The sequence below is a fragment of the Heptranchias perlo genome, chromosome 10 (assembly GCF_035084215.1).
Source record: "Heptranchias perlo isolate sHepPer1 chromosome 10, sHepPer1.hap1, whole genome shotgun sequence".
Taxonomy (NCBI): Eukaryota; Metazoa; Chordata; class Chondrichthyes; order Hexanchiformes; family Hexanchidae; genus Heptranchias; species Heptranchias perlo.
Genome location: NC_090334.1, coordinates 1,024,244 through 1,051,542, shown reverse-complemented (window position 1 = coordinate 1,051,542; position 27,299 = coordinate 1,024,244). Strand labels below are relative to the sequence as shown.

The 27,299-nt window shown below is 45.3% G+C and overlaps 1 protein-coding gene across 6 annotated transcripts in view; it reads left to right on the top strand.

Moving 5' to 3' along the window:
- The window catches only part of LOC137326213 (coiled-coil domain-containing protein 9-like), a 299,122-nt gene that overhangs the window by 149,623 nt on the left and 122,200 nt on the right, over nt 1–27,299 (top strand). For all 6 annotated transcript variants that reach the window (XM_067991093.1, XM_067991092.1, XM_067991095.1 and 3 more), the window contains one exon: nt 14,176–14,259. In XM_067991093.1, the coding sequence (XP_067847194.1) occupies nt 14,176–14,259 (84 nt within the window). The remainder of the gene's footprint in view (nt 1–14,175; nt 14,260–27,299) is intronic.

The window sequence follows — 27,299 nt, the reverse complement described above, 5'->3', positions numbered from 1 at the left end:
TTTGATGTAGTCGACATGGATTTTAGCAAGGCTTTTGACAAGGTCCCACATGGCAGACTGGTCAAAAAAGTAAAAGCCCATGGGATCCAATGGAATGTGGCAAATTGGATCAAAAATCGGATCAGTTGCGGGAAGCAAAGGATAATAGTCGACGGGTGTTTTTGCAACTGGAAGGCTGTTTCCAGTGGGGTGCTGCAGGGCTCGGTACTAGGTCCTTTGCTTTTCGTGGTATACATTAACGATTTGGACTTAAACGTAGGGGGCATGATTAAGAAGTTTGCGAATGACATGAAGATAGGCCGTGTGGTTGATAGTGAGGAGCAAAGCTGTAGACTGCAGGAAGATAACAATGGACTGGTCAGATGGGTTGAAAAGTGGCAAATGGAATTCAATCCGGAGAAGTGTGAGGTAATACATTTGGGGAGAGCAAACAAGGCAAGGGAATACACAATAAATGGGATGATACTGAGAGGTGTAGAGGAAGTGAGGGACCTTGGAGTGCATGTCCGCAGATCTCTGAAGGTAGCAGGACAGGTGGATAAGGTGGTTAAGAAGGCATATGGAATGCTTTCCTTTATTAGCCGAGGCATAGAATATAAAAGCAGAGATGTTATGCTGGAACTGTATAAAACACTGGTTAGGCCACAGCTTGAGTACTGCGTACTGTTCTGGTCACCACACTACAAGAAGGATGTAATTGCACTAGAGAGGCTGCAGAGAAGATTTACGAGGATGTTGCCAGGACTGGAGAAATTTAGCTCTGATGACAGATTAGATAGGCTGTGGTTGTTTTCCTTGGAACAGAGGAGGCTGAGGGGTGATTTGATTGAGGTGTAAAAAATTATGAGGGACCTAGATAGAGTGGATAGGAAGGACCTATTTCCCTTAGCAGAGAAGGTCAATAACCAGGAGGCATAGATTTAAAATGATTGGTAGAAGGATTAGAGCGGAAATGAGGAAAAATTTTTTCACCCAGAGGATGGTCTGAAACTCACTGCCTGAGAGGGTGGTAGAGGCAGAAACCCTCAACTCATTTAAAAAATACTTGGATGTGTACCTGAAGAGCCGTGACTTGCAGGGCTACGGACCAAATGCGGAAAAGTGGGATTAGGCTGGGTGGCTTGTTTCTCAGCCGGCGTGGACACGATGGGCCGAATGCCCTCCTTCTGTGCCATAAATTTTCTATGATTCCATCTCAGGCATGACTCCCTCTTAGATAAGTTCGCAGCTTCCCTCTGTGCCTCTCTTAGCATCCTCCGAAGGGCTCATTGCTGCCTCCTTACGAGCAGCAACCCAACTGCCCCATTGTACTCTCTCACTGACTTTCCCGCCCAGCGCGACCGCTAGAGACTCATCTCACCAATCTCCTTCCTGTCCCACTCACCTTTCCCAGAGCTGACCCTGTAGACTCTGCCAGCGGATCAGCAATCACCGCCCCTCTTTGCATCTCCCTCCAGAATGTCCGTTACCTGAGACCTTGCCATCCATGAGCTTATTGTGGATGATTGTATCGACATCATGGCCATGACGGAAACGTGGCTGACGGGTGATGACACCTTCCCCCTTAATGAAGCCTCCCCGCCTGGCTAAAACTTCCACCACTTGCCCTACCTAGACTGCCGCAATGGCAGTGTGGCCCTTATCACCAAATTATACCTTGGTCTGTCCCCATATTCCTCTGGCATCTTCTCCTCCTTTCAGCATCTCTCCTTTAAAATCCTCATTCTCTACTGCCCACCCAAGTACCTCACCAAGTTTCTCACCAAGATATCTTCACTGCTTTCCTCCCTCAGCCTCCGCACCGAGCGACTTCTCATCCTCGGTGATTTCAACCTCCATCTAAACACATCATGTTCTCTCTCCTCTGAGTTCACTGCCCTCCTAGCCTCCCTTAATCTCCCCCTCCATATAAACTCCTGTACCCATATTCACGACCACCCCTTTGACCTTGCCATCTCACGTGGTCTCTCTACTCCCATCGTGTCAATCACGGATAAAGCCACCTCTGATCACTTCCTTGTACCCCTCTCCACCCACATCCCCCTCCCAACCCCACTTCCTTCTGTGTTCGCCTTTGGAAAAAAACTCTCCCCGAAGTTACTTATAATGGTACTTTCAAGTTCCCAACTGTCTAGCCTTTGGCCCTCCATTCACCACAACATTTCTGCCACTACCGATCTGCTTAATCACACCCTCAACTCCACCTTTGATGCCTTTGTCCCCATTAAAACCATTACTCTCTCTCACCCTGGTCGTTACTCCTGGTATGGCCCTCATCTCCGCTCCCTTAAGTCCAAGGGATGCAGACTTGAACGTTTATGGTGGACAACTGTAGCCATTTATCGCCAAATCTGGCTGGACTACATAAAGCACTGTCGGGTCCTGCTATCCTCTGCCAAAACTGCTCACTTCCAGGATCATCCTGGAATGCAAAGATTACCCCCGGCTTTTCTTCACTACAAACCGTTTTCTCAAACCCCTCTCCCCGCCTCCTCCACTCTCACCTCCAACAAGAAGTGCGAGGAGCTCATGGACTACTTTGTCACTAAGATTGGGACCATCCATTAGAAACATAGAAAATTTACGGCACAGAAGGAGGCCATTCGGCCCATCGTGTCTATGCCAGTCAAAATAGAGCTACCCAGCCTAATCCCACTTTCCAGCACTTGGTCTGTAGCCTTGTCGGTTTTGGCACTTCAAGTGCACATCCAAGTACCTTTTAAATGCGATGAGGGTTTCTGCCTCTACCACCCTTTCAGGTAGTGAGTTCCAGACTCCCACCACCCTCTGGGTGAAATTTTTTTTCCTTAGCTCCCCTCTACCAATCCTTCTACCAATTACTTTAAATCTATACCCCCTGGTTATTGACCTTCTCTGCTAAAGAAAATATGTCCTTCCTGTCCACTCTATCTATGCTCCTCAAAATTTTATACACCTCAATTAAATCATCCCTCAGCCTCCTCTGTTCCAAAGAAACAACTCCACACTATTCGATCTTTCCTCATAGCTAAAATTCTCCAGTCCTGGCAACATCCTCATAAATCTCTTCCGTACCCTTTCTAGTGCAATCACATCTTTCCTGTAATGTGGTGACCAGAACTATACGCAATACTCAAACTGTGGCCTCGCTAGTGTTTTATACAGTTCTAGCATAACCTCCCTGCTCTTATATTCTGTGCCTCGGCTAATAAAGGAAAGTATCCTGTATGCCTTCTTAACCACCTTGCCTACCTGTCCTGCTACTTTCAGGGATCTGTGGACATGCACTCAGTTCCTCGACACATCTCAGTATCCTCCCATTTATTATGTATTTTGTTGCCTTGTTTGCCCTCCCCAAATGCATTCCTCACACTTCTCTGGATTGAATTCCATTTGCCCACCTGACCAGTCCATTGATATCTTCCTGCAGTCTACAGCTTTGCTCCTAACTATCAACCACACGGCCAACTTTTGAATCATCTGCAAACTTCTTAATCATGCCACCTACATTTAAATCTAATTCATTAATATATACCACAAAAAACAAGGGACCTTGTACCGAGCCCTGTGGAACCCCATTAGAAACAGTCTTCCAGTCACAAAAACATCTTTTGACCATTACCCTTTGCTTCCTGCCACTCGGCCAATTTTGGATCCAATTTGCCACTTTCTCTTGGATCCCATGGATCTTTACCTTTTTGACCAGTCTGCCATGTGGGATCTTGTCAAAAGCCTTGCTAAAATCTCCAGTGGCTAGAGTCATACCTAACACAAAGGAAGATGGTAGTGGTTGTTGGAGGCCAATCATCTCAGCCCCAGGACATTGCTGCAGGAGTTCCTCAGGGCAGTGTCCTACGCCCTACCTTCTTCAGCTGCTTCATCAATGACCTTCTGTCCATCATAAGGTCAGAAATGGGGATGTTCGCTGATAATTGCACAGAGTCCAGTTCCATTCGCAACCCGTCAGATAATGAAGCAGTCTGTGCCCGCATGCAGCAAGACCTGGACAACATCCAGGCTTGAGCTGATAAGTGGCAAGTAACATTCGTGCCAGGCAATGACCATCTCCAACAAGAGAGAGTCTAACTACCTCCCCTTGACATTCAATGGCATTACCATCGCCGAATCCCCCACCATCAACATCCTGGGGATCACCATTGACCAGAAACTTAACTGGACCAGCCACATAAATACTGTGGCTACAAGAGCAGGTTAGAGGCTGGGTGTCCTGTGGCGAGTGATCACCTCCTGACTCCCCAAAGCCTTTCCACCATCTACAAGGCACAGGTCAGGAGTGTGATGGAATACTCTCCACTTGCCTGGATGAGTGCAGCTCCAACAACATTCAAGAAGCTCGACACCATCCAGGACAAAGCAGTCCGCTTGATTGGCACCTCATCCACCACCCTAAACACTCACTCCCTTTACCACCGGCGCACCGTGGCTGCAGTGTGTACCATCCACAGGATGCACTGCAGCAACTCACCAAGGCTTCTTTGACAGCACCTCCCAAACCCGCGACCTCTCTCACCTAGAAGGACAAGGGCAACAGGCACATGGGAACAACACCACCTGCATGTTTCCCTCCAAGTCACGCACCATCCCAACTTGGAAATATATCGCCGTTCCTTCATCCTTGCTGGGTCAAAATCCTGGAACTCCCTACCTAACAGCCTGTGGGAGAACCTTCACCTCACGGACTGCAGCGGTTTAAGAAGGCGGCTCACCAACACCTTCTCAAGGGCAATTAGGGATGGGCAATAAATGCTGGCCTTGCCAGCGAGGCCCACATCCCATGAACGAATAAAAAAAAATCCATGTAGACTACATCAAATGCACTACCCTCATTGACCCTCCTTGTTGCCTCCTCAAAAAATTCAATCAAGTTAGTCGGACACAACCTCTCCGTAACAAATCCATGTTGACTGTCCTTCGTTAATCCGTGCCTTTCTAAATGACAATTTATACTGTCCCTCAGAATTGATTCCAATAATTTGCCCACCACCGAGGTTAGACTGAATTACTAGGTCTATCCTTTTCTCCCTTTTTAAACAATGGTACAACGTTAGCAGTCTTCCTATCCTCCGGTACCACGGCAGTAGCCAGGGAGGATCGGAAAACGATGGTCAGAGTCTCAGCTATTTCCTCCCTTGCTTCTTTTAACAGCCTGGGATATATTTCATCCGGGCGTGGCGATTTATCTACTTTCACAGATGCTAAACCCTTTAATACTTCCTCCCTCATTATGTTTATCCATCCAATATTTCACACTCGTACTTCTTAACTACAATCTCTGCATCGCCCCCCTCTTTTGTGAAGGCATAAGCAAAGTATTCATTAAGAACCATACTCACATCTTCCACCTTCATACATTGGTTACCTTTTTGGTCTCTAATAGGCCCTACTCTTTCCTTAGTTATCCTCTTGCTCTTTATGTATTTATAAATCATTTTTGCGTTTTCCTTAATTTTACTTGCCAATATTTTTTCATGCCCTCTCTTTGCTTTCCTAATTTCCTTTTTAATTTCACCCCTGCACTTTCTATATTCCTCTAGGCTTTCTGCAGTATTGAGCTATCTGTGTCTTACGTAAGCTTCCCTTTTTTGCCTTATTTTACCCTGTATGCTCCTTGTCATCCAGGGGGCTCTAGATTTGGCCTTCCCATCCTTTTTCTTTGTGGGAGCATGTTTTCTGTGAACCCCTGAACCCCATTCAGCTGCCTCTGCCATTTCCTTCCCTTCCCCTAGCCACTAAGCCAAACTTCCCCTACGGTTCCCCCCGCCCTAGACCTGAAGTTGCATCTTTCACTAGTTTTCTCCTGTCTCCCCTCATGCCCTCTCCGAGCTCATCTTGACCATGAGACCTACCTCCTGCTCCTTCGACCCTATTCTCACCAATCTGCTGACCACCCAACTTCCCTTCCTGGCCCCCGTGTTAGCTGATATTGTTAACGGTTCCCTCTCCTCAGATACTGTCCCCCTCCCCTTAAAATCTGCCTTTATCACCCACCTCCACAAAAAAAACCTTTGACCACTCCGTTCTTGCAAACTAACGCCCCATCTCCAACCTCCCTTTCCTCTCCCACGTCCTTGAATGTGTTGTCACCTCCCAATCAGTGCCCACCTTTCCCGCAATTCCATGTTTGAACCCCTCCAATCAGGTTTCCACCCCTGCCACAGTACTGAAACGGCCCTTATCAAAGTCATCATTGACATCCTATGTGACTGTGACCGTGGTAAATTATCCCTCCTCATCCTTCTTGACCTGTCTGCAGCCATTGGCACAGTTGACCACACCATCCTCCTCCAATGCCTCTCCTCCGTTGTCTAGCTGGGTGGAACTGCACTCGCCTAGTTCCGTTCTTATCTATCCAATCGTAGTCAGAGAATCACCTGCAATGGCTTCTCTTCCCACTCCGTTATCTCTGAAGTCCCCCGCAGATCTATTCTTGGCCCTCTCCTATTTCTCATCCACATGCCGCCGCTCGGCGACAACATCTGAAAACACAGCATCAGGTTCCACGCGTAAGCTGACGACACCCAGCTCTACCTCACTATCACCTCTTTCGACCTCTCCATTGTCTCCGATTTGTCACACTGCTTGTCCGACATCCAGTACTGGATGAGGAAAAGTTCCTAGCCAACGACTCCATCCCTCTCCCTGGCCACTGTCTGAGGCTGAACCAGGCTGTTCGCAACCTCGGCGTCCTATTTGACCCCGAGATGAACTTCCGACCACATATCCACTCCATCACCAAGACCGCCTACTTCCACCTCCGTAACATCGCCCGTCTCCGCCCCTGCCTCAGCTCATCTGCTCCCAAAACCCTCATCCATGCCTTTGTTACCTCTAGCCTTGACTATTCCAATACTCTCCTGGCTGGCCTCCCATCTTCCACTCTCCATAAACTTGAGCTCATCCAAAATTCTGCTGCCCATATCCTAACTCGCACCAAGTCCTGTTCACCCATCACCCCTGTGCTCAGTGACCTACATTGGCTCCTGGTCCGGGAATGCCTTGATTTTAAAATTCTCACCCTTGTTTTCAAATCCCTCCATGGCCTCCCCCCTCCCTATCTCTGTAACCTCCTCCAGCCCTACAAACCTCCGCGATCTCTGCGCTCCTCCAATTCTGGCCTCTTGCGCATCCCCGATTTTAATTGCTCCACCATTGACGGCTGTGCCTTCAGCTGTCCAGGCCCTAAGCTCTGGAATTCCCTCCCTAAACCTCTCTGCCTCTCTACCTCTCTCTGCTCCTTTAAGATGGAGAGTGAAGTAGTCGAATCGGAAACTAGGGTCCCGAATCTAAATAAAGGAAATTACGAAAGTATGAGGTGTGAGTTGGCAATGATAGATTGGGGAACTTTACTAAAAGGGATGACGGTGGATAGGCAATGGCTAATATTTAAAGAACGTGTGCAGGAATTACAACAATTATTCATCCCTGTCTGGCGCAAAAATAAAACAGGAAAGGTGGCTCAACCGTGGCTTACAAAAGAAATTAGGGATAGTATTAGATCCAAAGAGGAGACATATAAAATTGCCAGAAAAAGCGGCAAGCCTGAGGATTGGGAGCAGTTCAGAATTCAGCAAAGGAGGACAAAGAGATTGATTAAGAGGGGAAAAATAGAGTATGAGAGTAAACTAGCAGGGAACATAAAAACTGACTGTAAAAGCTTCTATAAATATGTCAAGAGAAAAAGATTGGTGAAGACAAATGTAGGTCCCTTACAGTCAGAAATGGGGGAAATTCTAATGGGGAACAAAGAAATGGCAGAACAATTAAACACATACTTTGGTTCTGTCTTCACAAAGGAGGGCACAAATAACCTCCCGGAAATGTTAGGGAACCAAGGGTCTAGTGAGAGGGAGGAACTGAAGGAAATCAGTATTAGTAAAAAAAATACTGCTAGGAAAATTAATGGGGCTATAAAGGCTGACAATTCCCCAGGGCCTGATAATCTACATCCCAGAGTACTAAAGGAAGTGGCCCTGGAAATAGTGGATGCATTGGTGGTCATCTTCCAAAATTCTGTAGACTCTGGAACAGTTCCTACAGATTGGAGGGTGGCAAATGTAACCCCACTATTTAAAAAAGGAGGGAGAGAAAAAACAGGGAATTACAGACTATTAGCCTAACATCAGTAGTGGGGAAAATGCTCGAGTCTATTATAAAATATGTGATAACAGAACACTTGGAAGGCATTAATGGGATTGGACAAAGTCAGCATGGGTTTATGAAAGGGAAATTATGCTTAACAAATCTACAGGAGTTTTTTGAGGATGTATCTAGTAGAATAGATGGGGGAGAACCAGTGGATGTGGTGTATTTGGATTTTCAGAAGGCTTTTGATAAGATCCCACACAAGAGGTTAGTGTGCAAAATTAAAGCACATGGGATTGGGGGAATATACTGGCATGGATTGAGAATTGGTTGACAGACAGGAAACAGAGAGTAGGAATAAACGGGTCTTTTTCTGGGTGGCAGGCAGTGACTAGTGGGGTACCGCAGGGATCAGTGCTTGGGCCCCAGCTATTCACAATATATATCAATGATTTGGATGAGGGAACGGAATGTAACATTTCCAAGTTTGCAGATGACACAAAGCTGGGGTGGAATGTGAGCTGTGAGGAGGATGCAAAGAGGCTCCAATGTGATTTAGGCAAGTTGGGTGAGTAGGAAAGATCATGGCAGATGCAGTATAACGTGGATAAATGTGAGGTTATCCACTTTGTTTTTAAAAACAGAAAGACAGATTATTATCTGAATGGTGATAGATTGGGAAAAGGGGAGGTGCAACGAGACCTGGGTGTCCTTGTACACCAGTCGCTGGAAGCGAGCAGTCAGGTGCAGCAAGCAGTTAGGAAGGTGAATGGTATGTTGGTGTTCATTGCAAGAGGATTTGAGTACAGGAACAGGGTTGTCTTACCGCAGTTGGCGTATTGTGTGCAGTTTTGGTCTCCTTATCTGAGGAAGGATGTCCTTGCAACAAAGATTTACCAGCCTGATTCCTGGGATGGCAGGTCTGACGTATGAGGAGAGATTGGGTCGACTAAGCCTATATTCACTAGAGTTTAGAAGAATGAGAGGTGATCTCATTGAAACATATAAAATTCTAACAGGACTAGACAGACTAGATGCAGGGAGGATGTTCCCGATGGCTGGGGAATCCAGAACCAGGGGTCACAGTCTCAGGATACGGGGTATGCCATTTGGAACCGAGATGAGGAGAAATTTCTTCACTCAGAGGATGGTGAACCTGTAGAATTCTCTACTACAGAAGGCAGTGGAGGCCAAGTCATTAGATGTATTCAAGAAGGAGATAGATATATTTCTTAATGCTAAAGGGATCAAGGGATATGGGGAAAAAGCGGGAACAGGGTACTGAGTTAGACGATCAGCCATGATCATTTTGAATGGCAGAGCAGGCCCGAAGGGTCGAATGGCCTACTCTTGCTCCTATTTTCTATGTTTCTATGTTAAGACACTCCTTAAAACCTACGTCTTTGACCAAGCTTTTGGTCACCTATCCTAATATCTCCTTATGTGGCTCGGTGTCAAATTTTGTTTGAAAATCGCTCCTGAAAGCACCTTGCGATGTTTTGCTACTTTAATGGTGCTATATAAATGCAAGTGGTAGTTGCTGTTGTATTATAGGTACTTTAAAGGCTTTCCAAGCAATTTGAATTTGGCAAAGTTTGCTCTTGGATTTTGGACACCAAAACCTGTCTAACATCCGCAGAAGCATTCCTGAGGGATGCTTCTACTGGGATGTATAAATGAGGTCTCCCGTACAGACTCTATTGGTGTTGCCATGTGCTCAGTGGCAGTCTGCAGTGCAAACAAGCATTGCCTCATGACCTCACTCCTGGATGTTGGAGTTCCACACTAGCCAGGCCATCTTCCGCTGCTGTGACTCAGCAAGTGACACAAGTGACTCAATAAAATCTTGCAACAGCCTCAGTAGATCCTTAAGTCTGTATCCTTTTGGAACGTCGGGGTACTTGGCATGCTGGACCTCTGCCCTGTACCAGCTGACTCCTCTTCTACCAACAGCACTGCTGCTTTTTTCTCACCAGTGCTTTATGCTTCATCTGTAATTCATGTGAACATTGCTAGCTACTTCTAAAATAGAATCATAGCAAGGTTATAACACGGAAGGAGGCCCATCGAGTCCGTGCAAATCCCTGTAGCCCTGCAAATTTTTTCCTTTCAAGTACTTATCCAGCTCCCTTTTGAAGGCCATGATTGAATCTGCCTCCACCACCCCCTCGGGCAGTGCATTCCAGATCCTAACCACTCGCTGTGTAAAAAAGTTTTTCCTTATGTCACCTTTGGTTCTTTTGCCAATCACCTCAAATCTATGTCCTCTGGTTCTTGACCCTTCCACCAATGGGAACAGTTTCTCTCTATCTACTTGGTCTAGACCCGTCATGATTTTGTACACCTCTATCAAATATCCTCTCAACCTTCTCTGTTCTAAGGAGAACAACCCCAGCTTCTCCAGTCTATCCACGTAACTAAAGTCACTCATCCGTGGAATCATCTCTTCTGCATCTTCTCTAAGGCCTTCACATCTTTCCTAAAGTGCAGTGCCCAGAACTGACACAATACTCCAGTTGTAGCCAAACCAGTGTTTTATAAGGTTCATCATGAGTTCTTTGCTTTTGTGTCTATCGGCGCTGGTGACTGCATCAAGATTCTACCTGGAGTATAACTATGCATATTATGACCGAATTAATTCTTGTTGATATAGATGCAGTATGTTCATTCCATTTTCATTATGCACTCACGTTCAATGTACATGGACAAATAATGTAACATATTGTGCAATCATAGAATATCTTAATTATGTGGTGTATGTACTGAGTTCTGTGCTGCCCTCTATTCTCTACAGATTCAGTGCCTTCCAAACACCCTCCTGAACAGATCTGCAGTAGCATGCTCCCATGGGTGTGGGTTATGTTCTGAAGGCCCATCACCTGTTTCATGTTGTGCATTCCAATTATGTGCCAATTTAAATATGACAGCAGTGAGGATTGAGTGTGATTTAACATATGGAAATTCTAACATTCATTTTTTTTCTCTGAGGTGCATTTATGTACATGGTAGTATCTAGTGTAATTTGAACAACTCTGCTATGTTCACCTCTGACACCTTATATTCGTGACACTTTTCTGTTATAGAGTCATAGAGTTATACAGCACGGATAGAGGCCCTTCGGCCCATCGTGTCCGCGCCGGCCATCAGCCCTGTCTACTCTAATCCCATATTCCAGCATTTGGTCCGTAGCCTTGTATGCTATGGCATTTCAAGTGCTCATCCAAATGCTTCTTGAATGTTGTGAGGGTTCCTGCCTCCACAACCCTTTCAGAGAGTGAGTTCCAGACTCCAACCACCCTCTGGGTGAAAAAGTTCTTTCTCAAATCCCCTCTAAACCTCCTGCCTTTTACCTTGAATCTATGTCCCCTTGTTATAGAACCCTCAATGAAGGGAAAAAGCTCCTTAGTATCCATCCTATCTGTGCCCCTCATAATTTTGTACACCTCAATCATGTCCCCCCTCAGCCTCCTCTGCTCCAAGGAAAACAAACCCAATCTTCCCAGTCTCTCTTCATAGCTGAAGCGCTCCAGCCCTGGTAACATCCTGGTGAATCTCCTCTGCACCCTCTCCAAAGCGATCACATCCTTCCTGTAGTGTGGTGACCAGAACTGCACACAGTACTCCAGCTGTGGCCTAACCAGTGTTTTATACAGCTCCATCATAACCTCCTTGCTCTTATATTCTATGCCTCGGCTAATAAAGGCAAGTATCCCATATGCCTTCTTTACCACCTTATCTACCTGTTCCGCCGCCTTCAGGGATCTGTGAACTTGCACACCAAGATCCCTCTGACCCTCTGTCTTGCCTAGGGTCCTCCCATTCATTGTGTATTCCCTTGCCTTGTTAGTCCCTCCAAAGTGCATCACCTCGCACTTTTCCGGGTTAAATTCCATTTGCCACTGTTCCGCCCATCTGACCAACCCATCTATATCGTCCTGCAGACTGAGGCTATCCTCCTCGCTATTTACCACCCTACCAATCTTTGTATCATCAGCGAACTTACTGATCATACCTTTTACATTCATATCCAAGTCATTAATGTAGACCACAAACAGCAAGGGACCCAGCACCGATCCCTGTGGTACCCCACTGGCCACAGGCTTCCAGTCACGTTTTCTTTCACAACTACAAATTTCCCTTGTACACGTAGGTTCTATGTTGATACTTTACAGTAATGTTCACGTCTTAGCTTTGTGCACTCCAAACTGGGCAGCAACTTGCCCACTTCATGGCCAGGTCTTTTCTGATGATTGACCGATCTTATCATAGAATCATAGAAGTTACAACATGGAAACAGGCCCTTCGGCCCAACATGTCCATGTCGCCCAGTTTATACCACTAAGCTAGTCCCAATTGCCTGCACTTGGCCCATATCCCTCGATACCCATCTTACCCATGTAACTGTCCAAATGGTTTTTAAAAGACAAAATTGTACCCGCCTCTACTACTGCCTCTGGCAGCTCGTTCCAGACACTCACCACCCTTTGAGTGAAAAAATTGCCCCTCTGGACCCTTTTGTATCTCTCCCCTCTCACCTTAAATCTGTGCCCCCTCGTTATAGACTCCCCTACCTTTGGGAAAAGATTTTGACTATCGACCTTATCTATGCCCCTCATTATTTTATAGACTTCTATAAGATCAACCCTTAACCTCCTACTCTCCAGGGAAAAAAGTCCCAGTCTGTCTAACCTCTCCCTGTAAGTCAAACCATCAAGTCCCGGTAGCATCCTAGTAAATCTTTTCTGCACTCTTTCTAGTTTAATAATATCCTTTCTATAATAGGGTGACCAGAACTGTACACAGTACTCCAAGTGTGGCCTCACCAATGCCCTGTACAACTTCAACAAGACATCCCAACTCCTGCATTCAATGTTCTGACCACTGAAACCAAGCATGCTGAATGCCTTCTTCACCACCCTATCCACCTGTGACTCCACTTTCAAGGAGCTATGAATCTGTACTCCCAGATCTCTTTGTTCTATAACTCTCCCCAACGCCCTACCATTAACGGAGTAGGTCCTGGCCCGATTCGATCTACCAAAATGCATCACCTCACATTTATCTAAATTAAACTCCATCTGCCATTCATCGGCCCACTGGCCCAATTTATCAAGATCCCGTTGCAATCCTAGATAACCTTCTTCACTGTCCACAATGCCACCAATCTTGGTGTCATCTGCAAACTTACTAACCATGCCTCCTAAATTCTCATCCAAATCATTAATATAAATAACAAATAATAGCGGACCCAGCACCGATCCCTGAGGCACACTGCTGGACACAGGCATCCAGTTTGAAAAACAACCCTCTACAACCACCCTCTGTCTTCTGTCGTCAAGCCAATTTTGTATCCAATTGGCTACCTCACCTTGGATCCCATGAGTTTTAACCTTATGTAACAACCTACCATGCGGTACCTTGTCAAATGCTTTGCTGAAGTCCATGTAGACCACGTCTACTGCACAGCCCTCATCTATCTTCTTGGTTACCCCTTCAAAAAACTCAATCAAATTCGTGAGATCTTTGTCACATATTCCCATACTTGCCATTCCTTTGCACACAATGGAATGTTCTGCCTTCATGAAAATGTACTTATGACACACCATTACAGAGATCATCAGAATTCGCAGGACCTGCTTGAAATAATTTTTTTTCCACAGCTGATGTTGAGTCATTTTTAATTACAGCTGCACATTCCACAGCTGGATTAATGACCTTTGACATTTATACAGGTTAAGTGGCTTGCTAACTGCTTGAGAATCATTTATCTCTCATGCCATGATTGGCTATTAGTTTCGATTACCCACTATTAAAATCCTATTCTCAGGAATTGGATGTTTCAAAAACATGTTCTTGTGATATTACCAATGGTTTAATGTTGACATTAAACAGGTCTTTCACAATTCTTTTTTGGTGGGGTTGGGTGGCGGTGGGAAGAGCGATTTTGGTTTTTAGCTATTGAGACTGGATTTACAAATTCAGACCGTCCAATTGGTTGGTTGAGAAGCTGAATGTATGGTCAGCCTATCTGAGATTGCTCATAATGGTAGGAAATGGGATCATAACCGACCCTGTGTTTGCTTTTAAAACCAGGATTGGGAGGAAAGAAGAAAGCAAAATATTGAAAAGATGAATGACGAAATGGAGAAAATAGCTGAATATGAACGTAGCCGACAGGTAAGAACTTTTAGGTCTTTTATGTTTCAGCTAGTGTTTTATCCTTTCCTCTTCCTGGCCCACACCAAAAAAGTCAGATTTGATCTCGTACCCTATATATATATATATAATATGTGTATCTGTGTTCAACTTCAAATGCAGTACAGGTTTGTTCTCCACTAAGGCTCACTTTTTCTTCTTCCTTTCCTGAAGATATTTAAGTCCTTGTTGGATGCAGTTTCACAGGTGCCATTTACCCTCCGATACCTCTGCCAAGTAGCTGTTATTCACATGTAAATCCTGGAGGTGATTGTCAGCAGGCTATTCAACGGTTGAACCTGATCCTGTCGTACTGTATGTCTACATGTACACTTCAGCAGGGTTTGCTGGATAGCGATCAGGAATAGGAACCTTCGCTGGATTTTTTTCCCTCTCTAGCCCAAAACGCTGAGACTAATTGTAGTACACTGTCTCCGAGCTAAGATCAGCTACCTCAGCACGGAGTGCGATCTTGTTGGTCTGTGTGACTCAGTCACTTACTGGATGAGCTCACTGAGCAATCAAGAGCCCTCCACTGAGACTTTAACCAGCGAGAAATGAGCATCTTAATTGTTTTTATTTGTAGATGGGTGTTTTCTTGCTGTAGCATTAATTAAGTTGTCTTAAGATATTTCTCTTGCATTTTCAAGACCATATATTGGTACCACTCAGTACTATAAAGGATACTTGATCAGCATTTGCTTACCTAAAATTGGTTAACATCCAACCTTGCAGGAAACCAGTTGGTTGGCAATCGATGTGAGATGCCTTGTAGAGAACCATTTTATTTGTCTATTGTTGTAAGAAACATTTTTCATCCAATTTTCTACCCATACCCTATTCTACCTCCTTTTGCAATGGTATAGGGTTCCATCAACTATGGTGGCCCTCCTGTGCCTTGCCAAAGTAGCTACTAACTTGGTTAGTATTTGTTAACAGCGTATTTGACTGTGGGGGCTATCTTAGTTGTACCTAATCTATCATCACCTGACATCAGCAGGAACAGAAATCTTGGTTCATTTTTTGTCCATAGCCAAGGGCTACTTAAATTAATTTTGGGATCCCCATCACTGCCATGGTTGACAGAACCTTTTGTTGGATTTACCCACTGAACCACCTGTGGATTTTAAATTTAAACTGTTTCTTCCATTGAAAATTTTGCTACGTTATTGCGCTTGACATGCAACCTCTAACTCAAAGTGGACACAGATAGCTTCAGCAAGTTGTACCATTATTTTCAGATGGTTTTTAGTAAACAGTAATGCAGGCCATGATTGCATGGCTTTGCTTTAAGGAGTGTTCAACTACGAGAGCAGTACTGATGAAAACTGATTTCAGTGGTATCTTTCTGTGGACCATTGATAAAGTATCTTGAACCTCTAGAGTACCTACTGTCATGTTCAAAAAGATGTCTAAAGTTGACATGGTTGCACCAATGAAGCAACCAGGCCAGTGTTTAGAATTCCGAGTCTTGATTGGCTGAAAAACCAACCTATTGGAACTTTTTCTAAGGCATGAGAAGATGATTTTGGACAATGCACCTTGCCTTCACAATGGACGATGTTGTAAGTATGCATTTTGGTAGCATTTTAGTGTTACAATAATGGCCCACTACTGACATCTGAATAGCTGTATTACTGTAATGTTAGAATTGGTTTGAGTCATTGAGCGAGTGTGTAAACCTAAAACTGGCAAATCTGGGGAGAGTGGAATTCCCTGAAGATGCTAGTGGCCTAAGGGTTAAAGGGAAACCATTAAAATTACAAACATCATATTGCTTAATCTCATCTACAATCCTCTGCCACCCTGAGCACAAAATAAAAACCTTCTAATGTTTCAAATATGAAATGATACTCTTCCCATAATTGATGTTGCTCTCAACAAAAACAGATTTGAGCCATAAGTGTAGGCAGTGAAATTGTTTTTTGCACTGAAGTGCCAGCCTAGATTATGAGCTAAGGTCTCGGGTGGGGTTTGAACCCCACTTCTGATTCAGAGGTGAGAACGTTATCACTAAGTCAAGCCTGATACTTGTAGACTAGAAGAACACATTGTTGTGAAATAAATGATGAATTAACATGAGATGTTAATGGATTTGTAATAGATATACAACTTCTGGCTGTTGTAGCTAATTATATTTTAAAATATTTTTCCTTTGAAATGTTGATTGTACATTTAAGTTGTAGTGTATAATCTCTACCTTTGAACATATATGTTAATTCTGCCATTATTTAAACCATGATGGGTATAACATTTTCAGTACAAAAATCAATATCATCTGTGTTTATGCTTGTTGTTCCCTCGGAATTTTATATTGACCAAGGCTTATGTGGGGCTATTTCACATCTCTTCACAAAACTTACTGTACATATTTCCCTGCTGTTTGGGTTATAAGTGAGAACTGATGTATACTTCATCAGTGATGTAGGTTGAAGCAAACCATTAGTTTGCCTGATTAATGTCTTCAAAAATAATCCCAGCTGGTTAAAGAAAGTACAGTACTGAGGATCACTTTAATTTTAAAATGACCCATGCAGAATGTCTTACCAGAAAAACTGTAATGGAATAAAATGTGACACTTGGCAAAAGGATATTTTCCCAAATATGGGGATTAATTTTATATTATGCACATGGTAACTGATCCCATGTGCATAGGAGAAATAAATGAGAGATTGGATGATGGATCATGAACGATAAAGAGCTGGAATCCAGGAATTTACAACCTGTTCCCAGTAGGAGAATATACATTGTAATAGATCATATAATAAAGATGCATGCAACAAAATAGATTGCAAGTGGAAATAGAAATAGGTCAACGAAGAATTTTACATAATCTAAAGTCCAGTTAAACCAGTTCCTTCCTTCTGTCAGAATGATTGGCAGGCTAAAGGAGACTTGTAACTGACCATGGTGATGGAAAATAATCTCGTCCACATTAGAAATATAAATAGAGACAGGGCACTTTCTTCTCTATTCTCCAGCAATATTCCCAAATGTAATGTAAAAGGGCATAAAACGAAGATAGATAGTTCATTCACTGGAGATAGTAACAAACAATCAAAATCATATGCACAAGTTTGGAACATTCATGGCACTTTCAGACCCCTCCTTCAAGTACCAACCATGTAATGTTCACTAACAGCTTGAAGAGTTCCTAATACCTGATTCAGCCCTCCATTCAGATTCAGTATCTAGAAGTGTGTTGGTTCAAAGAGGCTGTCGGAGGGGAGGGGGAACACATTTCCGAATCCAGAATTAGTAATCTGCAGTGTGTATAAAGTGCAATCAGTTATCAACCACTAATTAACATCTGATCACTTGGGAATACTGTTGCATTATGCAAAACTTGTAAATAGTGATCTGAATCAGGCTAGTTTTATTAAAACCTAATTGAAGCTAAGGAAGACTAGAGGTGAGAATTTCCCACAATACTGAAGATTGTAATAACCTACCATATTTACAATGTAAACTTATCTTCCAAGGGAGCTTGAGATAAATACTGTGGTTTGTGGGGTAATTTAAAATGATAGTGACTGTTGTAATAGACTTGTATGATATTTAATCATTTGTACTTGGTATTTTATCAGCTTTGGCTGATATTGAATTTTTAACTTGCCTTGGTACTTCAGCATTAGTATCTTAGCTAGGGATGGTTGCTGATTCATGTAAACAGAATGAGAGCCATTCAGTAACTAACCTTGGTAGTGTCCAAGACATGATTCACATACCCAATTTGACGAGCGGTTCAGAATCCTTAGGCCTTGAGGATTAGAGAAGCTGCTTCCTAATTGGTGCATTGAGACCAATTTTTGTACCAATCATGAAGCAGCTTTCAGGCCTGAGACGTTTAAAAAAGCTGAAAGAGCTTTCACTTTAAAAACTGCAGGAAGTTGATGGTGGGGCTTGGGGCTTGAGCGATGTAGATTTTTACTTTGTATCAGGGCTTTTATTTACATGTGATGGGTTGGACATTTAGCATGGGAATGTCAATTCTTAATGTGGGGGTGTTTGGATTTTGTACATGGGAACTTTTTAGGTTTCTAGGGAGAGGAGGGAGCTAGGATTTTTTTAGTATAGGGTTGTTAGATTTTGTGTATAGGGGCTTGGTTTTTAACTGGAGGTTGGGGGTAGTGGAGGGGAGGGAGGCCATCAATTTTTTATGTGTTGCCCACGTAGTGTTTGCGCTCTGTTGATCCTACCCCTAGTCCAAAAGTTCCCATCCCCAGAGTATGGGGGAACATTTCCTCTCTGCTACTTGTAATAAAATTTAAATGCATTCTTCATAACCATATGTGCTAATATTCCCCTTCTATAGCAAAAGGAATATCACCTTTCCAAAGCTGTTTAATTGTTGTAGCATCTTAAGGGAACCTTTTGGGGCTTGTATATAAAGGTCCTAATTGGTACTGCACCTAATGATGAAGACTTCAGTTAAATTGCAGTAAAGGAAAGACTCTGCAGACTTGCATTTATATAATGCCTTCATCATCTATCTCAAACATTTCCAGGGGTTTCACCTACAGTGACATACTTTGAAGAGCACTTTGACTGTTGTGTAGGAAACCCAGATGTATTTTGCACAGCAAAATCTCACAAGCAGCAATGAGAAAAGTGACCTGATAATCTATTTATTGGTGATGTTGGTTCAAGGAAAAGTGTTGGCTGTAATGTTCCTAGCTCTTTGTGCTATGAGATCATTAACATCCACTTAAATGATTGGAACGGGCAGGTAGTGGGCGCTAAATTGGGCCGTGTAGCGGCCGTTGTTTCGACACTACATGGCCTCTCTGACATCCAAGATGGCACCTTGGATGCGCACGCACGTTTCCAGCATAACGTGCGCTGGATGCCATTTTGGTATAGGAGTTAGCGCATGCGCAAATACCGAACGCTGGAAACATGTAAAGTAGGGAGAAAATGCGTGCAATCAGTGTGCAACGGTGATTTAAAGTGATAGACACCATTTTGGACCTTAACGCTCAACTCAACACACAGTCTTAACCCCAACCATCTAAACGTGTCTTACAGTGCCTGAAGGACCCCCCCCCCACCAGCGCTATTTAAAGGGGCCACGCAGGTGTTGCAGGTTAGTTGCTGGATTATTGATTCTGGCTGTTGGTGGAGTAGGAAGTGTTTTTTGAAGCTCCCTATCCTTACTGAGAGTTCCTAGGCTACACTTGAGAGTGCTTTGGCAGGTACTGCCTTACGGGTCGGAAAGTTACAACCGTGGTTGAACAACATTCCTGCCAACCATGGGCGGTCTGCTGGTGCTCCCGCTGGACATTGAGCATGACTGGGAGCATGTAGCGAGGCCACGCATAGCAGGACAAGCTGCGAGGAGACGCAGGGCACTGAGCAGGAGGCCGACCGAATGAGGGCCTTCCGGGACCAATTCTCTTACCTCGACATGACCGAGGAGGATTGCATCCGACACCTGAGGTTCACCAAGGAAGCCGTCACCGAGATCTGTCAACTGGTGCGGCCACAAATGCAGCCTCATAGCAGGGCAAGGACAGCATTGCCTGTGGCTGTGAAGATCACCATGGTGCTGAATTTCTGTGGCTCAGGAGCATTTCAGGCCTCTGCTGGCGACATGTGCAACATTGCGCAGTATGCAGTGCACTGCTGCATAAAGGAGGTCACAGACACAATGTACCACATGAAGAACAGGTTCATCACCTTCCTCTCCACAAGCAGAACGAGCGAGCATGGGGGTTCGCTCGTATTGCTGGCTTCCCCATGGTGCAGGATGCTATTGACTGCACACATATTGCTCTGCATGCCCCGCACATCAACTCAGCCGTCTTCGTCAACCGAAAGGGCTTCCACTCCCTCAACATGCAGCTGGTGTGCGACCACATGCATCAAATTATGGAGGTCGATGCCTGCTACCCTGGGAGTAGTCACGACACCCTCGTCATGCGGCAGTCCAACGTGCCAGCTATCTTTCATCCAACTCGGCAAGTCAAAGGCTGGCTACTGGGCGACAAGGGCTATCCCCTCACCCCGTGGCTCATGACACCGATCAGGAACCCAGGCGCACGTGCACAGCAGGCCAATAATGAGAGCCATGCTGCCACACGCAACATCTTGGAGCGCACCATCAAACAACGCTTCTGCTGCCTGGACTGGTCTGGAGGAGCCCTGTGACACTCCCCTGAGTGGGTGGGCAGATTTGTGGTGGTCTGCTGCATGCTGCACAACCTCGCCATCATGAGGGACCAGCCTTTGCCACCAATGATTGGAGAAGACCCTGAGCCAGAGGTGGAGGAGGAGGAGGCTGAGGAGCAGGAGGAGGAAGAGGAGGAGGAGGAGGGGGTGGAGCCGGAAGAGGAAGTGGAGGAAGACGCAAGGTTGCAGCAGGAACCACACGCCTTGTCTGCAAGGGCTCTGCGTGCTCACCTGATCCGTGCCCGCTATCAATAATTGGAACTACATCCCCCAACTCACCAACGCTCCACACTCCCCACTTTTCCCCTCCCACAAGACAATCAAATCGCCCTCCATCTGATTGCACATTGGTGTCCCTCTCAGCTCATTGCATAAATAAAAACCGCCACCAAATGCAAAATCAAAGTCTCATTTATCAATGAATAAATGAAATTATGCAAATATAACAGAACTATTCACCCTTGTGCATTCCCTTAGTGCCTTTTGTTTGTGTGTCTTTACCTATCCTAGTGCTCCTAGGAGGTGCTTCCCCAGTGGCTGGAGTATGGGTGGTGGGAGGCTGCTGGCCTTCCATGGAGGAGCGTGCAGATGGCCTTGGAGGACGACCTCGAGCAGCTCTGGGCCAGGAGGGCCCGGATTCAGACTGCACCATCGCAGCATGGGTTGCAGCAGTCTGGCCTGGCTGGTCAATAGGCAACAACAGGGGCACTGTCAGGGGTGGGAGCAGGAAGGCTGTCGTCCTGAGAGAGGACAGCGGTCCAACTGCCACGGCGCCACTGCCACTCTCCCGGGGCAGCGCTTCAGCAATCCTGGTGATCAGCTGGAGAACAGATTGCTGGAGTGCTGTGACGCCCTGCAAGCCTTGTTCCACAGTGGTCCCCAGAGCCACGATAGCAGCAGTCTGAGCTCCAAATGCAGCAGTCAGACCTTGGATGGCAGATGTTTGTGCTGCAATTGTGAGCGACCTCGCCCTCCGGCGAGTTGGCACCTGTGGTATCTATTCCCCCTGCCCCGGCTCCTGCATACTTGTGCTCGGTGTCTCACCACGTGCAGATCCCTCCTCTAACCTGGCCTCTAAAGGACACGCAGTGTCAGTCTCTGAGCTGGTGAAAGCAAGTGTCAGATCGAGTGATTGTGGCTTCATTATCCTCCTCCTCTTCCTCGGACGGTGCCAACATGTGTTCTTGGATATTTGCAATGACAAAGGGAAACAGGTTGAGTTGTGGAGTGGGGAGAGGAGCAAGTAAGACGTGCGTGCTGACAGCATCTGCAGCACGTGAGTCAGAAAAGATTATGGGAGGAGGGAGATGTAGAAAAGGAGAAGGAGCATTAGATATGCAGAGACCCCCTTCATCGTGACCTCCAGCGCTGCATGTTGTGACTGAAGCAACAGCCCTCCCAATGATCCTAAGCACTGTCTCCTCTAGGGGGGTGAGGATGTGTAAATGTGCCCGTCCACCCTCAGGTCCTTCCTGCTGCCGGCTGTTAGGTGCCATCATCTCCTGCAAGACAGAGAACAGTGTGTCAGTGAGTCTCCTGCATGATGTATGGGTGATGTGCCTGTCGTGGTCGAATAGCTGCCAGTTTGTGTGAGTTTGAGTGGTGGTTGTGTGGCCTGCAAGTGTGGTACTATGTGCGGGTGAGATGCAGCATGCCGAATGCAGCATTGCATATGGATGGGCAGTGTTTGTTGGTGGGTGGGTGATGGGGAGTGTGATGCGAGGAGCAGTGGTGCAGTTGCATTCACTCACCTTGACCAATCGTGTCAAATCATTGAATTTCTTTCGGCACTGCACTCAAGTGTGTGGTGCAATGCTCCTGGCGTTTGCTTCCTGCGCCACAGCCTGCCAATGCCTGCAGAGCTGCAGTCTGGAGGGTCTCCGACCACCCTGTGGGTACATGTTGGCCCTCCTTTCGTCCACCCCTTCCATCAGGACCTCCGAACATCATCAGAGAAGCGTGGAGCCCTCTCTTATGCCGGTCCTGCTATCCTCGTGGCCATCTTTCCCTCCTCCAAGTAAGCTGCATATCTACCATTTGAAATGTGCACTTGCACCTTTAAGAGGTGCGGGCTGTTGATGACGTGCGCTGTGCACGGCTCATTTCCAACTTCTTCATTCTCCGTGCACCCTGTCAGCAGTATGGGTAGTGCTGGCTGCACGGAGATATCATGATAATTAGCAGATAGCATGAAGTTCACGTGCTGCCTGCGTAGGGTCCATCGGGCGGGGGGTACTAGCGCATCACACTACCCCCGCCCGAAAACAACCCTTTACGAATTTTTCCCCCAGTGTCTCAGTTTAACATCTCTTAAGGATGTCATCTGACACTACATCACTTCCCCATCACTACAGTGGAATGTCAACCTAAATTATATGCTTAAATGGTGGATTGTGACTTGAGTAGATTGCTGCTTAAATAGAGAACTAAAGAAAGAAAGACTTACATTTTTATAGCGCCTTTCATCACCTCAGGATGTCCCAAAGCGCTTTACAGCCAATGAAACACTTTTGAAGTGTAGTCACTGTTGTAATGTAGGAAACGTGGCAGCCAATTTACGCACAGCAAGATCCCACAAACAGTAATGTGATAATGACCAGATAATCTGTTTTTAGTGATGTTGGTTGAGGGATAAATATTGGCCAGGACGCCAGGGAGAACTCACCTGCTCTTCTTCGAAATAGTGCTATGGGATCTTTTACATCCACCTGAGAGGGGGGGTTTAATGTCTCATCTGAAAAACAGCACCTCTGACAGTGCAAAACGCCCTCAGTACCTCACTGAATTATATGCTCAAGTCTCTGGAGTGGGACTTGAACACAAGACCTTCTGACTCAGAGTTGAGGGTGTTACCACATGTGACACGGCTGAAGGAATAGGATTCCTGATTTATATCCCCCTCCCCCCAGAAAAAAATCTTTTTGGCGTCTATGTCAGACACCATTGGCTGTCCCAAACCAATAGGTTGTAGTGCTTTGTAACTAGCCATTATATTAGGAAATGAGAGTAACCAGACTCACTCATCTGCTTGCTGATTTCTGTTTGGCCCCTTGCATTCCTACACTATGAAAAAACCCCAGCAGCTTTACAATAAAACCAAAAGAAAGTGTTTTGTATCTTCACTAAAGTATGGACTATGAACATATGTATTTTTCCCACTACAAACAACTGGGAATAGTGTCGCCAACTGCAACAATGCCATTTTCAGCCTGCTGCCAGGAATAAAGTTGGATTATTGCCAGGCTTAAAATTCCTTGCCTTTTTAACTCTAGTGGCAGGGAACTGCTATTGGGGGATACCTAGTGCATACTGACCCCCACACAAGGAGGGGGCGAGTACAGTTATTTTAATACTCTGTTTTTAAAAATTATTTTAAAAAAAATAATGGATGGGGCTCCCAAGTGTTCAGAAGGATATACAAAAATTATTCACAGTTTTTTGCCAGCATAAATGGGACAAAGATTTCACACTTGTTTGGTAGCAGCTCCTTTTTCAAATACACTGTCAATAATATACCTGCTCTTACACAGGGGAAAATCGCACATTACACATGGCTAGTTTCACACGCCAGAATTTCACTAATGTTACTCTTTATAAATTTTTAACATTGAAAATGCAAAAGTGGAAGAAGTCCTACTGCGTAATCAAGTAATTGTATTGATCCAAAATCAACTATTCGTAATCAAGTAATTGTATAGGTCCAAAATCAAGTATTCATTGTAGTTAGAAAGGCTGTATTTTCATCTTTCAACATCCAGATGCTAACAAAGTTAAACAGCTGCTGTGGGATTGTTGTTGAATATCTCAGTCACTAGGGCATTGGTACATTTGTAGATGTGAACAAAAAAACATAGCAGTTTGATTCTCTAATTAATAGCTTGTTAATGAGTCACTTGAGTCCAATACTAGAATCATAGAATCATAGAAGTTACAACATGGAAACAGGCCCTTCGGCCCAACATGTCCATGTCGCCCAGTTTATACCACTAAGCTAGTCCCAATTGCCTGCACTTGGCCCATATCCCTCGATACCCATCTTCCCCATGTAACTGTCCAAATGCTTTTTAAAAGACAAAATTGTACCCGCCTCTACTACTGCCTCTGGCAGCTCGTTCCAGACACTCACCACCCTTTGAGTGAAAAAATTGCCCCTCTGGATCCTTTTGTATCTCTCCCCTCTCACCTTAAATCTGTGCCCCCTCGTTATAGACTCCCCTACCTTTGGGAAAAAATTTTGACTATCGACCTTATCTATGCCCCTCATTATTTTATAGACTTCTATAAGATCACCCCTTAACCTCCTACTCTCCAGGGAATAAAGTCCCAGTCTGTCTAACCTCTCCCTGTAAGTCAAACCATCAAGTCCCGATACTGTTAAAAGATTAGCTCTGTTGAGCAGGTGGAATACATGAGTCCATATGGACAGAATCATTAGGATTCATTTTAAAAAGCTGAAAAATGACTTCAGTAGGAAGTACATAGATATCAATTCCTGGTTCACGAGTCAGACTAAACCTTATTTAAAATAGCAAGCTGAAGTTGGATCACTGAAGAAAAAGAAGGATTTCAATTTCTTGCTTGCCAAAATACAGTTTAGAGTATTCAGAATGAATGAAACCCACCTTTTTGGTTGATTTAAGTTCTAACAAACTTCTCTTATGCCTTACTCAAAGCAGTGTTATTAGTTAGAGGTTCAAGTAACTGGTCCTGATGAGGACCAATATACTCTTTACTGAAGGACCTGCTTAATGCTAAAAGTAATTTTTCAGCCTTGTAAAATGAATTCTGTCTCTTCGTTGTTTATCCTTTAATGCCTGATTTTAACCCTGCCCCCCACCTGACGGGAAGGCGGCATGTGGTGGGGGTCTAAAATGGCGGTCGAGCGCTTCTCGCTCCATTCCTGACGTGTTAGCGCCCTCCGCCATTTTAACTGTGGTTATTTTGAATTCAGGACAGGCCCCCGCAACAGGCAGGTGGGGCCTCATTAAAATATAATGGTTGTGCTCCGATGATGTCATCTGGACCCCATTGCCATTTTATCTGAAAATCGTGGAATCCCAGTCCCAGACCTGCCAGTAAAACCTGGTGGGATTGATATGTGAGAACTACTAAAGCTCTATTAAAAAGAAAGGGGCTCTCAGCTGCAGCTCAGTGGACCAGATGATCGTTTTGCTGTCTGGCTTGCCAAATTCCAGCTTCCAGATTGTTTCTTTCACTCTTTTTTGGCCTTATCATCCTAAGTAAGGATGCATATTATGGGGACAATTTTTGGTACTTTATTCTGGATGGACACTTGGAGGAGGAGGAGCAGCAGCAACCACTGCAACCAGTATTAGGTGGGCTTCTCAGAAGACAGCAGGTGAGAGGGGCTGCTTGTAGGAGGCCTTACCCAACACATAGGATGTCCAGACCTCTTGGAGGAGCAATGCAGGAGGAGGCTGCGTTTCTCCAGGCAGGACGTCTGTCACCTCTGCAGCCTCCTGCAGCAGGACCTACTGACTGCGGGGTGGGAGGGTCGCATGCTTTTTCAGTGGCTCTCAAAGTCACCACAGATCTTAATTTCTTCACCATTGGCTCCTTTCAGTCTGCTACGGGGACATCAGCTGTATCTCCCAGTCTGCAGTACACAGCTGCATTAAGCAGATCACTGACTCCCTGTTCACCAGGGCGAAGCAGTATATCTCCTTCCCCATTAATCTCAGCAATTAATAGGAGCGAGCTTGGGGATTTGCAGCAGTGGCTGGCTTCCCTCATGTACAGGGTATAATTGATTGCACACATGTTGCTATCGGCACCAGAGCACCAGTCAGCAGAGTATGTCAATAGAAAAGGCTATCTCTCCTTTAATGTCCAGCTAGTGACTGATCACAGGAACACCATCTTGCAGGTTTCTGTAAGGTACCCAGGAGCTCCCACGATGCATTTATCGTGATACAGTCGACCATCCCCCCAATATTCGACCATGAGAGGACTGTGGCAGGATGGCTGCTGGGGAACAAGAGATACCTTGTGGCTAATGACACCCCTGCATAACCCCACTTTATCCGTCGACTCATCTTTTTGCCAAAAAATGTTCAAGTTGTACAAGCAAAAATGCATGCAGGGGATGCATCCACGCTTTAACTAGACCTCAGCAGTCATGCTGGAAATTGTGTGCGCTTGTGGGGGGGCTGCCCGATTTTGCCACACAATTGGGAGGGTAGCCCGTCAATCATATTAAAATGAGGCTCAGCAGTTAAAATGGTCATGCCAAGCCCCTCACACACATGATTTGCGGCCTGAGTTAAAATTGGATTTCACATATAGTTTCTCCCTCTCCCTAATGTGAGTGATGACAGCAGTATTGAAGATGTAAACTCACCTGCACAGTATTGTTTGAATAAGAGGCCAGTTTTTCATATAGTCAATGGGAATCGGGGGGAAAACTCTTCAGTGGCTGGAGTCATACCTAGCACAAAGGAAGATGGTAGTGGTTGTTGGAGGCCAATCATCTCAGCCCCAGGGCATTGCTGCAGGAGTTCCTCAGGGCAGTGTCCTACGCCCTACCATCTTCAGCTGCTTCATCAATGACCTTCCCTCCATCATAAGGTCAGAAATGGGGATGTTCGCTGATGATTGCACAGTGTTCAGTTCCATTCGCAACCCCTCAGATAATGAAGCAGTCCGAGCCCGCATGCAGCAAGACCTGGACAACATCCAGGCTTGGGCTGATAAGTGGCAAGTAACATCCGCGCCAGACAAGTGCCAGGCAATGACTATCTTCAACAAGAGAGAGTCTAACCACCTCCCCTTGACATTCAACGGCATTACCATCGCCAAAATCCCTCACCATCAACATCCTGGGGGTCACC